Source organism: Mus caroli, chromosome 8 (assembly GCF_900094665.2).
Source record: "Mus caroli chromosome 8, CAROLI_EIJ_v1.1, whole genome shotgun sequence".
Taxonomy (NCBI): domain Eukaryota; kingdom Metazoa; phylum Chordata; class Mammalia; order Rodentia; family Muridae; genus Mus; species Mus caroli.
This window is the reverse complement of record NC_034577.1, coordinates 119,462,299-119,479,798: the sequence shown is the minus strand read 5'-3', so window position 1 is coordinate 119,479,798 and position 17,500 is coordinate 119,462,299. Positions and strand designations below refer to the sequence as shown.

The 17,500-nt window shown below is 44.3% G+C and overlaps 1 protein-coding gene across 5 annotated transcripts in view; it reads right to left on the bottom strand.

Moving 5' to 3' along the window:
• Nucleotides 1–16,720, bottom strand: part of Nrp1 (neuropilin 1) — a 147,123-nt gene extending 130,403 nt beyond the window's left edge. The window contains exons 1-3 of one of the 5 annotated variants that reach the window (XM_021169251.2): nucleotides 15,929–16,720; nucleotides 15,023–15,559; nucleotides 11,249–11,423 (exon numbers count right to left, since the gene is read on the bottom strand). In XM_021169251.2, the coding sequence (XP_021024910.1) occupies nucleotides 11,249–11,423; nucleotides 15,023–15,095 (248 nt within the window). In that variant the 5' untranslated portion in view covers nucleotides 15,096–15,559; nucleotides 15,929–16,720. Of the gene's footprint in view, nucleotides 1–11,248; nucleotides 11,424–15,022; nucleotides 15,639–15,790; nucleotides 15,870–15,928 lie in introns of those variants that run through there. The other 4 variants (XM_021169250.2, XM_021169249.2, XM_021169252.2 and 1 more) reach the window with 4 other exon arrangements.
• Nucleotides 16,721–17,500: the final 780 nt, after the last annotated feature.

Sequence of the window (17,500 nt, the reverse complement as noted above, 5' to 3'; positions counted from 1 at the left end):
GCTGGCACACACACAGTTCCAGGCACTGAGAGGAAAGCACAGCTTTGGAGAGACTGAGGCAGGAGTTCCTGGAGCAGGACAGAATACACATTTAAAGGGTGACAGCACCCAACATGGAATTCTTCTTTTCAATGATGAGAAAGTCCTACAGAATCCCTTTGACTCAGGGATTCCCACAATAAAGGAAAGCCAATCCCTTCAGCTGGGCTCCTGGCCACACCTGTGTCATTTCAAAAGAAATGAATAGAAGTCCTTCCCAGGCCAGGCGGTGGTGGCGCACGCCTTTAATCCCAGCACTTGGGAGGCAGAGGCAGGCGGATTTCTGAGTTCGAGGCCAGCCTGGTCTACAAAGTGAGTTCCAGGATAGCCAGGGCTACACAGAGAAACCCTGTCTCAAAAAACCAAAAAAAAAAAAAAGTCCTTCCCAGGCATTTCAGATATAATTCATGTCCTTAACAGCTGGTCATAATGATGATCTGGGAACAAGGACTGGAAATAGTCACTCCACCTATTATCATTCCAGGGCCTCCCTGAGAATATGTTCTTCCAAGATTCTCCCTTCACCACTGAGGAATCTGATGAAGCTAGAAATGGAGGAAGGAGATGGCAATGCTAAAGGATAAAAGTGAGTATTAACAGAAGGGATGAATATGTGAGTTGCCTGTTTTAAATATTAATTTTCAAAGTAGCCCTTCCCTGTGAACGTAGGGTATAAAAATCCATGAGACCACTATTGGTCACAATGGTTGAAATGGCTTGTCTGTCCTACAAAATGGCTCCTGCCTTGGGATTAAAGCACTGGCTGGCTCACTCTCTGAATGGGCCGGGCATATTTCCAAGCCCTCAGGAATACACAGGACAAGAAACACACATGCTTTTATTATCAAGTGTGTGATACTGAGATACCATCTTCCAGGAGGCATGCTAGCAAACTCCACTCATCTGATGTTTAGAGGCTGATCAGAGCCCAATCACTTTTTCAAGACCACAGAGAAAAGTTCTTGGGGCTGTCTCACTGCAGGTATGCACGACTTTGGAAATATTTGTGTCTCCTCCCAAGGATACGGATGTTATTGTTTACAGTCTGAACTTATTTTAAGGAACAAAACCTGCGGATGCACTTCCTGCCCGAGTCATACCTAGGCTTTATTTAACATTTGTCGTGTATCCATCAGCATTGTGTTCCTGAGATATCGGAGGAAGGAAGACTGCACACTTCCAGAAGAAAAGAGGCCTCAGTGAGGTTCACTGAATCTTGCACGCATGAGGAAAGGCATGAAAGTTAGAAGTTAGAAGGGGACTATCTGGGAAGATAATGCACGGAACAAAGACCCATTATTGTCTATAACCAATATATGATAATCAAATGATTGGAGGACTGGCAAGATGGCTCAGCAGCTAAAGGTGCTTGCTGGAAAACCTGACGACCTGAATTTAATCCTTAGAACCCACACAGGGGTAAGAGAGAACTGACACTCACAGGCTGTCTTCTGGCCTTCACACTCACATCATGACAGGCATGTGTCCACGTGCACATGCATGTAAATACATGCAACACAAAATTTAAAGATGAAGGAAGCTGTGTGCATGACCTTATACAGTAAGCAACCTTGTCCATTGTTTCATCTCCCCATGTACACCAGCTGATAATGTCAAAGCGGCATTGCTAACTTTGCTATAATCACATCATTCACATATAATTGGGACCCAGCCCATATGAACTGTCTCCTGTCTCACAGATGGGAATGAATGGCTGAGGAGCAATTATAACCCTTGGCCTCAATTCTCACCAGAGCCTTTCCTCCCAGGGAACTGCCAACACTGTCCCCTGGCAATCAGGAATCCCCAGCTCTCAGTAATGAACCTGCACATACATCAGACATGAGGCGAGAAAGCGAAGGAGGGAAACAGAAAATATGCCTTGAGACTGAACCAACATACACAGTGTATTGCTCAGCACAGCCCAGAAACATAGACAAAGACCTTGAAATTAGGAGAAAGCCACCCAAGGGAATACTAACACTAACCAAGTAGTAGAAAGGGACACCTCAATAAAAGAGTGTCAGACCAGGAGGGCAAAGCAATAGTGAGGCAGAGAGAGTGCCCAGACTGTTCGGTTAGTTGGAATTTGTCATTTTTGTGGTCTACCATGTTTTCCAAAGTATGATAATCTCTAGAAACTTAAAAATTTTACTCACTCTATCATTCTCTCTTTTTCTATAACCATATTTAAGAAATTAATGTCTACTTTCTCAACTCATCTAAGAACAAATATCACCATCCCTTATTAAGACGATGTGCGCACACTCCATATAGGGGGGCTCTGTATGGCCATCTTATCTTTGTATCAAGTATGTTCCTTGCTTCATTTAAAATGGGAAACTTTATATTTTTGAACGTTTTAGGTTGTTTTTTTTTTTTCCTAAATTCTGGTTTGCATCATGTGTCTGCGGTAGCTAGACCCTTAAAGCACCTGTTCTGTTCACAATATCTGTTTATGAGAGAGTCAGAGGAGATCTTGCAATGCTGCATAAGAATCATAGCTTTGACCATCTCTGCCTGGTCTTCAGAAGCTTAAGATCTTGTAGAATGAGACATTAGGAGGGAACTGGAAGCTCTCCCATGACAGGCTCGCCTGTCACCAAAGCCATAGGAAACACCTCTGTCCTGATTTGGCTGCTTGTTCAAAGTATCTATTCCAGATAACGACAAAATACTTTTCAGGGTCTGTTTTTTCTCAGAAAACTCCTCTGTCATAGAAAGCAAATGCCTTGGCAGCCATTCTCCCCTAACCTCTTCCAGGGCCACAGTGGAAAATAAAAGTATAAAACATGGTGAATGGGGAACTATGAGCAACTTTTATGACATCTGCCTGAGATTAAGTAATTGTATAGTGTTTACAAGGAAATGTGGCCTTTTTATTGTGGGGTCTGGGACTAAATATGCAGCTGGTACCTGGAACATCCATTTAACCACCAACAGTATAAACTCATGCCATGCCTGGCCTAGCTACCAGATTTGGGCAAACCCTAGAGTAACATGTGCTTTGTTTTCAGAAACCACCAACCAAAGGCACCAGAATTTAGACACCCCTACCATGACTTTCATTGCTAGCTGAAAGCAACTTTGGGCAGAGCAGGAAATCACCAATCAGCCCTCTGCAGAATTCACAAATGCTTTAATTATCCGAAAGCTCCATCTTTGAATTACTGGGTTTATATTTAAGCATTTGCAGGAGATGGTTCAGGGAAGAAAATGGCTGGCAACAGTTCAGAAGTCTTTCGCACAAAGGGCATGGCCCAAATGTACGTCCTGCTAAAACAGCAACAGTCAGGTTCTTGGTATAACAGGTGAGTACTTGGGCATTTAATTTGCACTTCTCTGACTTCATATCTCTGGTGTTTGAAACACTTGAGATGAAGAAGTGAGATCACATGCCTGAGCATACATACTCAGGGCGAAGCTGACGAGTCAGAAGCTGCCAAGCTGCTCTTTCCAAGCAGTCTATGGTGATGTAAAGGAGAGAGCTAGGGAGTTGGCTCAGAGGGGAAAGTGCATACAGTAGAAGCTTGATGACCTAAATTTGGATCCTCAACCTCCACGTGAAAACCTCTGATATGGCTGAATGGAATGGGCAGAAGCAAGTGGATCCCACGTGCACATGAATACACATATGAATTTAAAGGAGAGGAGGATAAAAGCCACTCTGAGCTAATGAGATTCAGTAAATACATACCGAGTCTGGATGGAAAGAAGCATGTTATAAGGCTAACATTTCTTTAGTGGGCATGAATGTTTTTAAGCAATTGAGTTGACAGGAGCCAAGAGATGATTGGTGGTTTGTTTGCCTCCGTTTGTTTGAAGAATGTAGTCACTGTGAGCAGACACACTGCTTCCTGGTCTCTCTGTGAATTGTCTGCATCATTTCAGCCAGATGACAGCATTAACTGACCTAGATCCTAGACACAGGCCATCTGAACACAGACTAGCTGGATGCCCATTCCTGTGAGGAGCTAGAACAGCTAAGTCACTGCCTGTCACGTTCAGGACTTCTGACAAACACCCAATTAAGAGGCATTTGGAACCTGATCTGAACACTAACCCTCCCCACTGCCCCCACCAATTATCAGTGTTGATGAACAGGCACGTGCAATTAGTAAAGTTTATCATTTACTCTCCTTGGGCACATGTCCTTATGTGTGCTGTTGCTGAGGCATGTCAACATATGTGTATCTACCAAAAGTTACGATGGGAAGGACAGAACTGAAAACACACATGAAGCTGAAGGCACATGTCTGCCCTGGTCCTTTCTCAGGCTCCCGTATTCCCAAAATAATTCTAGTTGGGAGCACCACAGACTTGTTGACTTAGTGTGACACAATTTCAAGTAGACTACTCCTTTAGCTTCTGATGGAAGTTGGGTTTGGATGTGTGTGTACACATGTGCACTTACATACAAAGGCCAGAGCTTTGACTTTGAGTATTTTCAATTGTTCTCTACATTCATTCATTCATTCATTCATTCATTCAACTGATTGTGTGTTTTAGGTGGCTATACAGGTGTGTGCCCATGAATCCAAACAGAAGCCAGAAGAGGTTATCTGATATCTTTATCTGTCTCTCTCTACCTTTCCCTCTGAGACATGCCTCCAGTTTTTTGGCTAGATTGACTGGACAGTGGGCTCCAAGAATCTGCCTCGCCACTGCAAGGATTACAAGGGTATGCGTCCATGGTTGGTGTTTTTACCTAGAATCTGGCAACTGGATTTGGGCCATCAAGCTTGTGAGGGAGCACTTCATCCACGGAGCCATCTTTCTACCCCTGGCTGTTTCTTTTAGTTCACACAAACATCTAGCACAAACCTACCTTGACACATTCAAAACATCACTATCAAGCGTGAGTACTTATACTAAAGGAAATGAAGAAAACCCTTTTTTTAAACACCCTGTTTAAATTAAATCAGTGCTAATAGGGGAAAGACTCAAAAGAAAGTAGAAGGTTACTTGCCTGAGTGGTACTAGAGGTGCTGCAGGTACTGGCCAACAATGCCCAAGATGCCTCACTCCTACTTTCTCAAGAGCTATTCATTTTAACAGAACTTGACAGTGCCCCCTTCACATTGCCCATAAAGTACTGAACAGTCACACAAGATAAAAACCAGAAGTTATAAGATGATCCATTAAAACAAGGGAAGAGGAACTGGGGAGACCACTCAGCTGGTACAGTGCTTACTGTGCAAACAGAAGAACAGAGTTTAATACCCACCAGTCATGTGAAAAACTGAGCCCACAAACCTAGTGCAGGGGAAGGAAGATGAGATAGGAGGGTCCCTGGAATTCACTGGACAGCTACTTTTGTCAAACTGGTGAGTTCCAGGTTCAACTTGAAAGAGAGCCTATCTCTAAACCATAAGGTAGAGAGTTGTTGAGGAAGTCACCCAACAATCATGCTTTGTTTCAGCACGGACATACCTCTCCCAGCCTCAAGACAAACAGAAGAATTTTCTGAATTCCCTTTGCATAGAAAGTAGATCCAGATGGGAGACTTTGTGTTTGTTATAAGGTACCTGTTAACATATTAAGTAAAGATAAGATATTTCTACATTAGCCACAGGGAAAAACGAGCTGAGTTTTCAGCAGGACAGGACTCCTTATCAGAAGGGAAAGAGTGTGTCTTTGTGTAAGTGTGAATGTCAATGTCTGTGCAAGGCCATGTCTGCGTGTGTGCATGATGCCTATGTATATGCGTGCCCATGTCTGAGTGCATGTCTATGTGTGTATGCACGTCTGTGTCTGTGTCAATAATTGTGTGCATGCCCGTATCTATTCAAGTGCAAGTCTCAGTGAGGGCATGACTATGTGTGTGTGCCCATGTCTGTGTGTATGTATCTGTGTAAAATAAAAGCTTTTGTTTTAGTCTGCATGATACTAAAAAGTTAAAGACTAGATGGAAGGGCTTGTCTTGGATATACTCTCCCTTTCACAAACACACACACAGATACTGACATAAATACAACATATACATACAAACACATATCCAGAAACAATTCCTCAGGAAATATAGCTTTTAATATAACAGTCAAAAGTCAAACTTGATGCAAAGATTCATGCTGGGCAAAAGGAATGAAATTAGGAAATATTAGTCAGGGAAACAAAAATGGGACTTAGTCAATAAATGACTTTGTAAAATTATGTCATTTAAATATGTAAAATTACATAACTATAAAATTGTGAAATTTAATTTGCAGGGATAATCAGATTTTAAAAACAAGGGGCAAATTAAGTTTTAATAAATGAGCTTGTATTCTTCAAAAGTAAATTGGATCAGTAGTGTCTCCTAGCTTATAAACAGGAAAATTTAAAAATAGCAATAAGGAAACACAGTGTGATTTAGTTTATCAATCCTTCCTCCCCCAGATTTGACTATGATCTCTAGTTAATCTTTGTGATTCCTATAGAGTTATAGCAATGAAAGGTTCCTTTAGCTGCACAGAATTCAGAAACATGCCCATCACTGGTGATGGTGAGAAGATGCAGTAGAAGTTGAGAGTGAGAAAAGAATCCTCATGATTTAAGAAACCAAAGTGGAACAGGGCCTCATCCATAAAGACTCCATTGCACCTCTTTCTCCAACTCCACCTTTGTAGGTTTTTTCCTTCTGCAGCCTTACATTCATTTTCTTAATGTTTTTAACCCAATGTCTGTGAAATTTTTATTGCTCCCCAGATAAAGACATCCGATCTGAATGTAACCACACACCTCTCGGCTCGGCAGTATTTGTCACAAACCATTATAAATTATCATGCTGATAGCCCGCATTGCTGGGAAGCCAGAGAAGTTTCATAAATCCTCACTACTCTGTCAATGGTATTCTTGTTTATTATACAGAAATAAAGTTTTATGAGACTCAAGATGTCTGCCTTTAACACTGAAGGAAGCCTTGGAGCCATGAGTTCTGACCAGTTCAACATTTCCAATGTACAATAGACATTTCTTTCTCAGAGATTCTCAGCTGCTCTACTTTTAATGGCACTTTAATGCCTTCCAAACATACAGGATTTTGCTTGTGTGAAAAGGAGAAATTACCATTTCTTCCATCTCCTCAACACCCTCTCCTCTCAGAACATTCTAGTGTTGTCTCTTATATCAATACAAGAACATCCGGATGGAAACCCTAGCCCTTGTTATCCTTGAAGACAGATGCTCTGCTGTTCAGTTCATCGATTGATTTACACTACACCTTGTTCAATAAAAGAATGAAAGAGGTCATATTACCCTGGTTTCAATGCTTTCGTGTAATGAATCCAGTGAATGGCAGCATCAACATGGACTGTTACATGTTAAAACAAAATTTCAGCAACCACATCTACATTCAAGGACTAGTCACTGTGAAACCCTAACCCTTACTCTGTAAAGTAAGCCCACAGTTGAATTATGAACTAGCTCTGTTTTAGCATCATTTACATGAAAATCTCATGATTATATCCTATACTGTCAGAGTCATATTATGGATTTTACATAATTACAAACAAAACAATGAAAATATCAAGAGATTTTTTTTTCCCTGTCAAACTACTTGGCTGGTCTAAGTACGTGTCCAGCCCTCCTCCCTAGGAAAGAGAAATGTTTCCTTGGGTCTCAAAGACATTTCTCCATAACAAATGTTACAAGACATTGATTTCTTGCTTGCTTTCTCATGGTGAAAGTTGACTGTACAAATAGTGGCAATTTCAAGAAAAAAATACAGGTTGTATTTATATGAGAATCAACCCATTACAGGATCAATACATTTAGTTTGACATACGTTTACTTTCATATTTCCAAATGTTCTAACAATAACCAAATCATTGATGTCACAGTCATGATGAAAACGTCTTGGTGGAGAAATTTTAGCTTCTCAATGATTTCACATTGGCTCCTTCAGTTATTCCACTAGCAACTCAATAGCATTAGCACACACATCATTTTCCTGTCTTCAGCCATAGGCTACAGCCAAAGAGGGAGAAATGAAAACTATCTCAACTAAGGGGAACATGAACAATTGGTTTGTTTTCTGAGACAGGATCCCATGCATCTCAAACTTGTCTCAAACCTGCTGTGTAGCTGAGGGGGAACTAGGAGTCCTGAATTCTCTTGCCTCTGCCTCCCAGGTGCTGGGATTGCTAGTGTGAACCACCATGGTCTGTAGAGCTTCCAGGGAGAGTGATGGGTGATATACTGAACTCAATTTCATAAATACTCTCATACAGTCAGAAGATGAAATAATGCAGGCTATTTCTTTAAGAATCTCTGCGTGTTCCACCTTCTCAGAGAATTATGAGCACCTGCAGATGAGGCTGTGCCTCTGAGCACATCTCAATGAACAGCACTAATTGTAACAATGACCAGAAGCCATGTATGATCTGGAAAGATGGGGGGAGGGAAGGCCATTCTTAAGGTGCTTTCCCTGTAACATTTTGAAGTTTTTCATTGTGAAAAAGGTAACGTGGCTACACTTTAGAATGAGGCACAAAGGCATTTCCCATGAGCAGAATCTCCCTGCCTTCACCAGAGTGAATAATCAGTTTTTAAATGCTGGTGTCTTCTTCTAGGGCACGGAGCCTGAACTGTGATCATTAAGAGATCATTTTATTCTTCAGCAAACAAAACTTATAAACAAAGCTCCCCAAATCTCACCACTACATAATCTTCATGGAAGCAATGTTTTCTTAAAGCTTAAAGTGTGTACAACGTATGTGTATGCATGTGTGCCTGCCCCTGTCCCACAGTGTACGTGAGGAAGCCTGAGGACAACTTGTAGCAATAGGTTTCCTCTTTCATCCATTTGTTTCCCAGAGATTGAATGCAGTCACTCAGGCTTAGCAAGTACTTTCAATTACTTAGCCATCTTGCCAGCCCCTGATTGTCTTTTTTTTTTTTTAAAGAAGGAAATGAACAAAATAGGTGGTCCTCCTTTCCTGTCACATCCTACCCTGTATCATGACAAATAACCATGTAAAGTTTCCCATACATCATTTTCCACCATCAGTTTCTTGAGGCAGCCTGTGTATGCATGTATTAGTGTACATACTGTGTGGGGGAGGGGACATAAAAGCACTATCTACACATAAGAGTTTATCAATTAGCATTGCTCCCAAGCTTCTACTACATGATGTCCTGGGCTCAGCATGCGCCAGCTCTCAGAACTATTGCTGAATATACATCCCCTCTCCTCTCCCCCCTTTTTTTTGCAAGTGTATATGAGGTGATGTCACACAAGAAGTTGGAAACTGTCCACAGCGGAACGTTTGAGACATGAAAATGAGCAAAATCACAATCCAGGACCTGATCTGCTTCCTCCTCAGCATAGCTGTTGAACGTTTGTTACCACACCACCTCTGATGACTGGGACTACTCAGAGGACTTAATTCTGTCACACAGTTACCTGGTCATAATTTCCTGGTCAGAAATCGGTAAACGTGAGCTTATTGAAATCTAAGAATACTTTATTTTGAAGGAAATCATGTGTTGCCAGAGTTTCTTGAAAATATCTCCTATAGCAGATTGTCAAGATGTAACAACAATACAGTATCAAAGTTGTTTACACTATTAGCACTATAACAATCACTACAAAGAATATTAATAAGTCTGGTGTGGCTCAGTGATGGAGTCCTTACCTAGCATTCATGAAGCCCTAGATTTGACCCCCAGAACTTCCAAACAACAACCTATTTGAAACAATGCCCTGTTTTCTAGAAGGCACTGATACACTATTAATTCTACAATCTAGGGTATTTAGCCCAGGGTAGAGCACTGGGTACAGTCCTCAGCTTCCAAAGGGGGGGGGGGAGACAAAATAAAAGTCAACCCAATGTTGGAACTTGAATAAACTGGAATCAGAATGCAGTCCTGTATGTCAATCATTCACAGATGCATCCTCTGTCTATAGGTTTCTGTTAATTCACTGGACACTGAATAAAGCTGAATAAAGTAGAAACCTTGATATCCTGACTATGGACATCTGGTTGTCACTACACTACAAAATCAACAGATTTCTGAGTCCTTTGTGCATGTGGGAATGTTTTCATATCACTCTGTTCTCTACAAAAGAATGAAAGTATGAAACAGAGTAGCTTTCACCATTGAAAACGTCTCCAACACGGCTAAGTGCAAAGTAAGAATTGGCTCATGTCTTCATCAAGATTACTATTCAAGCTCAAACTGGCGACCCAACTCCTTAAAGTGCTTCAGAGTGAGATCATGTGGGATCATGTGAGCAAGACACTAAGAGGTGGTCCTGGATGTAGAGAGCATTGAGCTATGGAGTCTTCATTGGCCCACCTCATACAATGCAAAAGCAGAAATACCACATCTACAACCAGGATTTCCATTTAAAGTGTATGGGCATCATTTACATAGTCTCTACAGTAAAATGTTACTGGGATAATGAAACTTTTCATAGACTAATATTTAGTAACTTCAAGTTGAAAGAGACAGACAGGTAAGGCAGATTGACTCTAACCCGATACACACCTAAATTCTCATTGTATTTGTGCATTTTAAAAAGTCATTTTCATAAACATGTCCACAATTAACCTAATATTTGAAACTCTTGCTTAAGCTCAGCACACTAGCAAATGTCTGCACTTGGGAGGCAGAGACAGGTGGATCTCTAAGCTCAAAGCCACCCAGATAAACAAAATGAGTTCCAGGACATCTGGGGCTACATAGTGAGACCCTGCCACAAGCAAATTATCAAACAAATCAACCAAACAAACAAAATAGCGATAATAACAAACCCTTTAATTCACTTGCTTTTTTCATGTCAAACTCAATACAGTCTTTCAGATCAGAGTGCTGGAGTAGCCCTTGCCACAGAGCTATAGTCCCCAGCCGTGAGAAACCTTCTAAAATCATTGAATGAGCCACAGATTTGTTTAAAAAACACCCGACTCCACCATCTGCAGATCATGTATACTGGTGACCCACAATACTTAAGAAAGCACAAGCCTTTTCTCAAAACCCTTTCCAGAAAGAACCACACACCACACATTTCTTAACAAAAGATTTCCCAAACCAAACGTGTCAACAGAAGGAGGACAAACATTTAAACACAGCCTGACATATTGGGTGAACTCAGCCACTTGTAACTTCATTTCCACACCACTGACAATTGAGTTCATCCGGATCCGCTCATTTACTTTCTCAGCACGAATACTCATGACCACTAGATGGTGCTGTGGCGCCCTGTTCAAACTCCCTCACTTACTTGCAGTCTCTGTCCTCCAAATCGAAATGTGGGTTGAAGTTGATCATGATTCTCTGGTAGGGCTCCGGAGCTTGGATTAGCCATTCACACTTCTCACTTGGATGGTAAGAATGAGGGTAACCGGGAGATGTGAGGTACCCTGGGTTTTCGATTTTTATGGTCCCGCCACATTTGTCTGCAACAAAAATGACATGTTAGCAGATCTCTTCCCTGCAACTAGTTGAGTCTTCTAGCTTTACATGTGTATTGACAATTAGCAAACATTCTGTCAGTTAAGAGAACTCCAAAGTGTCCCCCATAAACCCTCCGTGTGACCCTAGACACAAAGTACACCACACCACTAAGGAACACTCTTTAATCTGCAGGAGCATCACATCCACAGAAAGCCTACTGTGATCCGAGATGCTTTTCCCTCACACTCAACTTTCTTCCAAAGAAAGAGGTCTTCTAGCATTAAAAACATTAAACCCCCTCAATTGATGTTAACACAGCCCCCTGGGAGCTCCTGCTAGACTTAATTATCTTCCAAGAAGTGTAATCACATTAAGGAACAGCTCTAAGTGGAAGGTGCCTAAAAGATGCTGTGCCACTCCTTGCAAGTGGCTTTTTGATGATAAGCCTGGTCAGTGTCATTGACCAGTGGGGACTGTCTTCCAGGACTTTGATTTGCCTGAAGCCTAACCTCCTTTTGTTGTTGTTTTATCTGCCTGTAAATCTAAGTGATTTTGAGTTATCTCTGCTTTTGAGACTCAAATAAGCAGAGAACAAAGTGCAGCTGGTGATGCAGAAAGAACTCGGCTTTACTTATCCAAGTTGTTCAGCCTTGGAGACCAGATCAAAGCAATGGGGCAGAAAGAAAAATAAATAGCCACACAGCATTAATTCTAATTACTAAATGTTAGGGGAAGCCTCGGCCACTGAGGTCTGGGTATCACAGATGGTGAGCTATGTCTTCACATCCCAGGAAAGAGAAGCTCTCCAGTTTTCAGCCTTTACTGAAAAACAAACCACCACCACAACACAAACTCAAATGCTGGAGTGACTCTCTAATAGCTAAATAAACCAGACTCTGGGCTGGTTTACAATTCAGCATAGATCGCTACTGTCACTCTCTATTATGGGTTTCGCACAGGAGAGCCACAGCCTGCAAATGCCACCCCATTTATTGATGCTTAATTTTAGGCAATAAAAATTTGGTGCATAAACTATGTAGGAAGTACAGGTATGAAACATTGAAATATATAAGCCTATCAATCACAAACATCCAGTAATGGTATATATAGATTTTAATATTACATCTAATAGATTCCCTGTGGAAAGAGAATGGCATTCTTTGCTCTCAGCATGAATTTATAAATCTACGGAATTTTATTACAGGAAAACCAGGTCAAATGGAAATGAAAGATGAAGTGCACATCAAAAATGCATAAAGCTACATGCATTACAGAAGTCATTTCCCATAAATTAAAAAGAAGACAATATAAATTATGTTGTTTTCTCCAATTGCTAGATGTTTCTGGCTGTTTCTTAGATTGGAGGAGGTTGGTCCTACAGATTCGCTTCCCATTGGTGTTTAAAAGCTTTAGGTCTTCAAGAAGAACTGATGTTGCAACCAACGCTCAGAATCTCAGCTAATGACATTAGCCGGCTCAGTGGTGTGATTCTGCAGAGGCTCTGGCATTATTTTATTTTGTGCAGAAATCTTGGAGAGTGACTCCCCCAACCCCACACACCCCCACCCCCCAGCTCATTAAGTCACTCCAGTTCTGTGTAGCCACCATGGCATCTGTTAGGAGAGAGAAATAAAACAGTAGACAGATAGTCACTTCAGAAGACAGTGAGGTGGGGTTGGTACCACACCAGAGCACTTTAATCTGTGACTTCTGAGAAAGTGACAGTGTAATAAGATAATGTGGACTGCTGGACTCCCACACTCTGTTCAGTCTTCTCTAACACTTGATTAGAAGAGAGCGATTCCTAATGACTGTGGACCATTAGTCCTAAATAAGGTTAATGAATTAATTTAGTAGACACTTACTGGGAGGAGGTGGATATGGTTTTAAGAGGACTAGAGACTTTAGTCATGTGCTGGCCCTGGCCACCTCAAGCATAGCAATAAGGTTTCAGTTGAGTGGAGTCCAGATTTTCAGCATTCCCCACATTTCTGCTAAGAAAATTAAAAAGTGTGTGTGTGTGTGTGTGTGTGTGTGTGTGTGTGTGTTGTTCAGTACCACACAAGTCTTAATGCTCTTCACATTGGCTATTGTGACCATCTTTTGGGTACCCCAACATGGCTCTAACCCAGTGTTGTTCTCTATCTGTGGGTTTTGACCCCTTTAGCAAACCTCTTTCTCCAAAAATATTTACATTACGATTCATAACAGTAGCAAAACTACAGCTATGAAGTAGCAACAAAAATAATTTTATGGTTGGGGGGTCACCACAAGCATGAACTGTACTAAAAGGGTTGCAGCATTAGGAAAGTTGAAGACCGTCACTCCATCCTTAGGCATTATGAAGGATAACCGTTTGAGATCTAAACATTTGAGTTCTTTCCGTTAGAGGAAAAGGATATTTCATTCCCTGCCAGAGTATAGAAGCACTCCACCAACTCAGGTTCATTAACAAATTGAACTCCACATTCATGATTTTTTGAGTGTTTGGCTTCCCTTACAGAGTATATAGGAAGATGCCGCCAACTCGAATTCATTAATAAATTGAATTCCAGCCGTGTTCACAAAAATTTTGCATATCTTTTGAGAACACTGCTTGGTACCTGTTGGGGGAGATCTATAGTTGAAATCACAAAACCTGGGGAAAGCACATTAAGGAGATTAACTTCTATCATAAAGGAGTGATTTAAATTCTTCCTGGTAGAGCCCTCCGCTCAGCTCTTATTAAAACAATATACTACAATAAGTGGTAGATGCACTTTTCTCCTAATTACTTTGATTGAAATCTAAGCCAGACAAAGTAAACATTTAGCTATTAGTTAATAATAATGATGAAGATCTACTGTTCCGATCAGCCCTTGCCTAGCCTTCAGCACCTTTCCAGGGGACGTGGAACACATATGTACCAGATCCCATTTTAAACACACTCTTTATGTTCCAAGGCACTGTTTATACCCAGGACTGCCTTTCATTTACTTAACAGTGAGTGGTTTTAAAAGCCAACTGGAAGCTGCAACAGGGTTACGAATTCTCAGATACGCTGGTACCTCACACTGAATAGATCCAAAGCCTTTATTGACAGTGCGACTTTCATTCATACTTCAGACTGATCACAGACGGCTTACAAAGGCAGCGGAGAGTTCCAGCGCCAAGACTGACCGCTATCTCTCGGTGTCGCCCACCAGAGGAAACCGAGCAGGGGTGTTTTGAGGAGAACCAGGAAGTCCTCCCGGTGAAGTGTTCATTAACTCTCAGCAGCCATCAGATTTTTGAAAGGGAGTCTCATTTAATTGCCTCTGGGAGGAAACATTATTAAGATAATTGGTGTGCTGATCTGGGAAGGTAGGCAGCTCTGTCTCGAAACAGAGGCAGGAGAAGCCAGCAACCAACTGGAGCAGGGGACCGAGGGTTTGTGGTCCTCCTGCCCCAGACGCCCTGACTTCTCCGTTCCTTGCGCAGGCAAGTTTCCTGCGCCCGGCAGCCGTGCGCGCGTCCCGTGGCTGGGGCTGGAAGTCCCGTGGCTGGGGCTGGAACCCCTTCGCCCGAGGGGACTCGGCAGCCCCGGGCACTCTGGTCGCTCCCGTCTCCGGCTGTCACTTACCGCTGCGGAAAGCGCCCGCCAGGGCGAGGGCAAGGGCGAGCGTGGCGCACAGCAACGGCAGCCCCCTCTCCATCCTCCTTCGCCAAGCCAGTCCCCAGGCAGCCGCAGGAGAACACGATTGCGCGGACGAAAACCCAGCAAACGATAATCTTAACAATCCGAAACGCTCTTAAGTCCGCCTAAGAACCATAAAATCCTCAGCGGGTCTTGGCGGGGAAGGCTAGCGGCGAGGCAATGCCTGAATTCGCGAGAAGCGCGTCTCTTTTTGTGTCTCAAGTCGCCTGCATCCTGTCATTTAGCTCCGATTTCCTCTCCCTTTTCCCACACTTGTTCCTCTTCCAGGAGCCACTGCCCGGGCCATGTCTCAGGAAGAAGAAGAAGGAGGAAAAAAAAGAGGGGAGGAGTTGCGAGGAGGAGGGGAGAGGGCGGGCGACACACCAAAGCCAATTTCTAGAGGGAAAGAAAAAAAAAAAAATCCCGCTTGATTCTGGACGGGTTGGAGCCGAGGAGCTGGCGCCCAGAGGAGGTCCGGGTTGTCTGCGGGAAGGAGAGAGAGCAATGAAAAGATGAGCGGGAGAGCGAGGACTTTCTCCACTGGCACCCGCCTCTCTCTCCGACCTCCCCCTCCCTTCCAGAGCCCTTCCCTCGCTTCCTCCCGCCCCCTCCCCGCACAGCTCTGCCAGTGATTGCCTGGCTGGAGATTCAGAGACACAAGTTTCTCTCCGCGTGCTTTCCCGGTTGGTCCTCTGGGCTCCCCCTCTACCCCACCTCCGGGTACCCTGCTGTGCTCTCCGCGGGAAGAAGGTCACTAGGGAGCAGGTTGTCTGCGCCCAGAGCGCAAGGTCACGTATGTGTGCCAGAAGGGGCAGTACTAGTGGTACCAACCCCAGTGGCCGGCTAGTCTACCTTGGCGAGATCTCTGCACCCCAGAACTGAACTAGGCTGCTCGTGTAGGCGAGGATCCCGGAGCCAAGGAGTTCCGAGAGCCCGGGGTTAGCTGGTACTTCACGGAACTCCTAATTCCTGGGCACCCGCGCCCCCCGCGGCGTGGATCTCGCTGTCAGTCCCGGCTTCCACTTCCTGGGTGTCAGCCTGAGGTTTGGGGCAGGAAGCAGTCGGGCGCTCCAGGACGCTCCGAGTAGGACTTAGCCCAAAAGAAGAACGCCTTGGCTGTTCTGCGAGACGCGCTGTTGATCTTAGAGAACTGTGACCCTGTCTGCCACGTAAAGCATAGGCAGACTTTCTTAGAGCACGGACCCTGGCTGCAGCGGAACAAGGTCTCCTCGCCCTGCATAAAGGCAAGGCTGGGTACCTGATACCCCCATCCCCACCCCTGACGCTTCAGGCTGCATTGTTCCCCGAGATTTGGTGCCCTCTTCTTTGGGGTTACATGAGCCCGGAGGATGGATGGTGGCGCGCCTTTCAGCTAGGGGGCAGCCGCCAACAGTCGCAGACCAGCCACGTAGAACTCCAAGAATCTGAATCAGGGGTCGAGGGACCCATTTCTGTGCACCCCGAGGGAAGGACAAGACTGGCAACGACCCCTCGTGAGGGTGACAGGATGATCTTTGCAAGGGTCTCCTAGTGCCAGGTTTAGATTACAGGCAATTGTGTCTACTGATCCTCCAGCCTCACCCGCCACCCACATAAGAGGTGCGTCCCTGGTGTCTGCCCAGTGCCTCCCCTCCCCCATGTAGTCCGGTTCCATCCTCGAGGGCTTTCCGAGAACTGCAGCAGGTGGCTTTGGTTTATGAATAGCAAGGACACCCAGAGACATAAACTGGTTGAGGCCTCTGATCAAGTACATATACCGGGCTCAATGACCTCCGAAAGAGCTGGTGGATAAGGTGAAAAGGTCACACGCCTTCTGGGAAGTGGCATTTATAGACACACTGCCACCACAGAGACTGACTCCTACCTGGTACAAGGGCTTGCAAAGATTTGGGAATGCTGGCAAGGAGACTCTGGTCAAAGGTTTTGGCTGAAAAACTAGGGTCATTCAGGGAGAAAGATCACTGAGGACACTGGTGCCCTAGGCCAGGACTCTGTGTTGGATGTCTGGACTGGGCGCTGAATTGAGGCTTGTCTGTTGTGCGGATCTCCCGCCTGGGCTCCCGCGCAGGACCCACTGACTCCAGAGTCCAGCCTTCTTTCCCGCCCGGGTTACCGGGCCCCGCCTCCAACGCAGCCTCTCCCTCCCTGCCTCACCGCAGCGCCAACCCTGCGTGCAGAGAGCGGAGCGCCCCGGAGCGCCCCCGGTTAGTCGCCCCAAGCTTCCTCTTTGGTTCTCCGACCCTTTGGAAGTCCGGGTGGGTTGGTTGGGCGTGCCAGAAGGCCGGGAGTCAAACGCCGGAGTCGAGCGGAAGGGGCAGTCGTGAGGCCATTGGCCCTCTGCAGGCAAGGTCTAGGCGATAGCCGCGCCCAGGGTAGAGCTGGGGGAACGAGAGTGGCGGCGGCGGGTGTGTGTGTGTGGGGGGG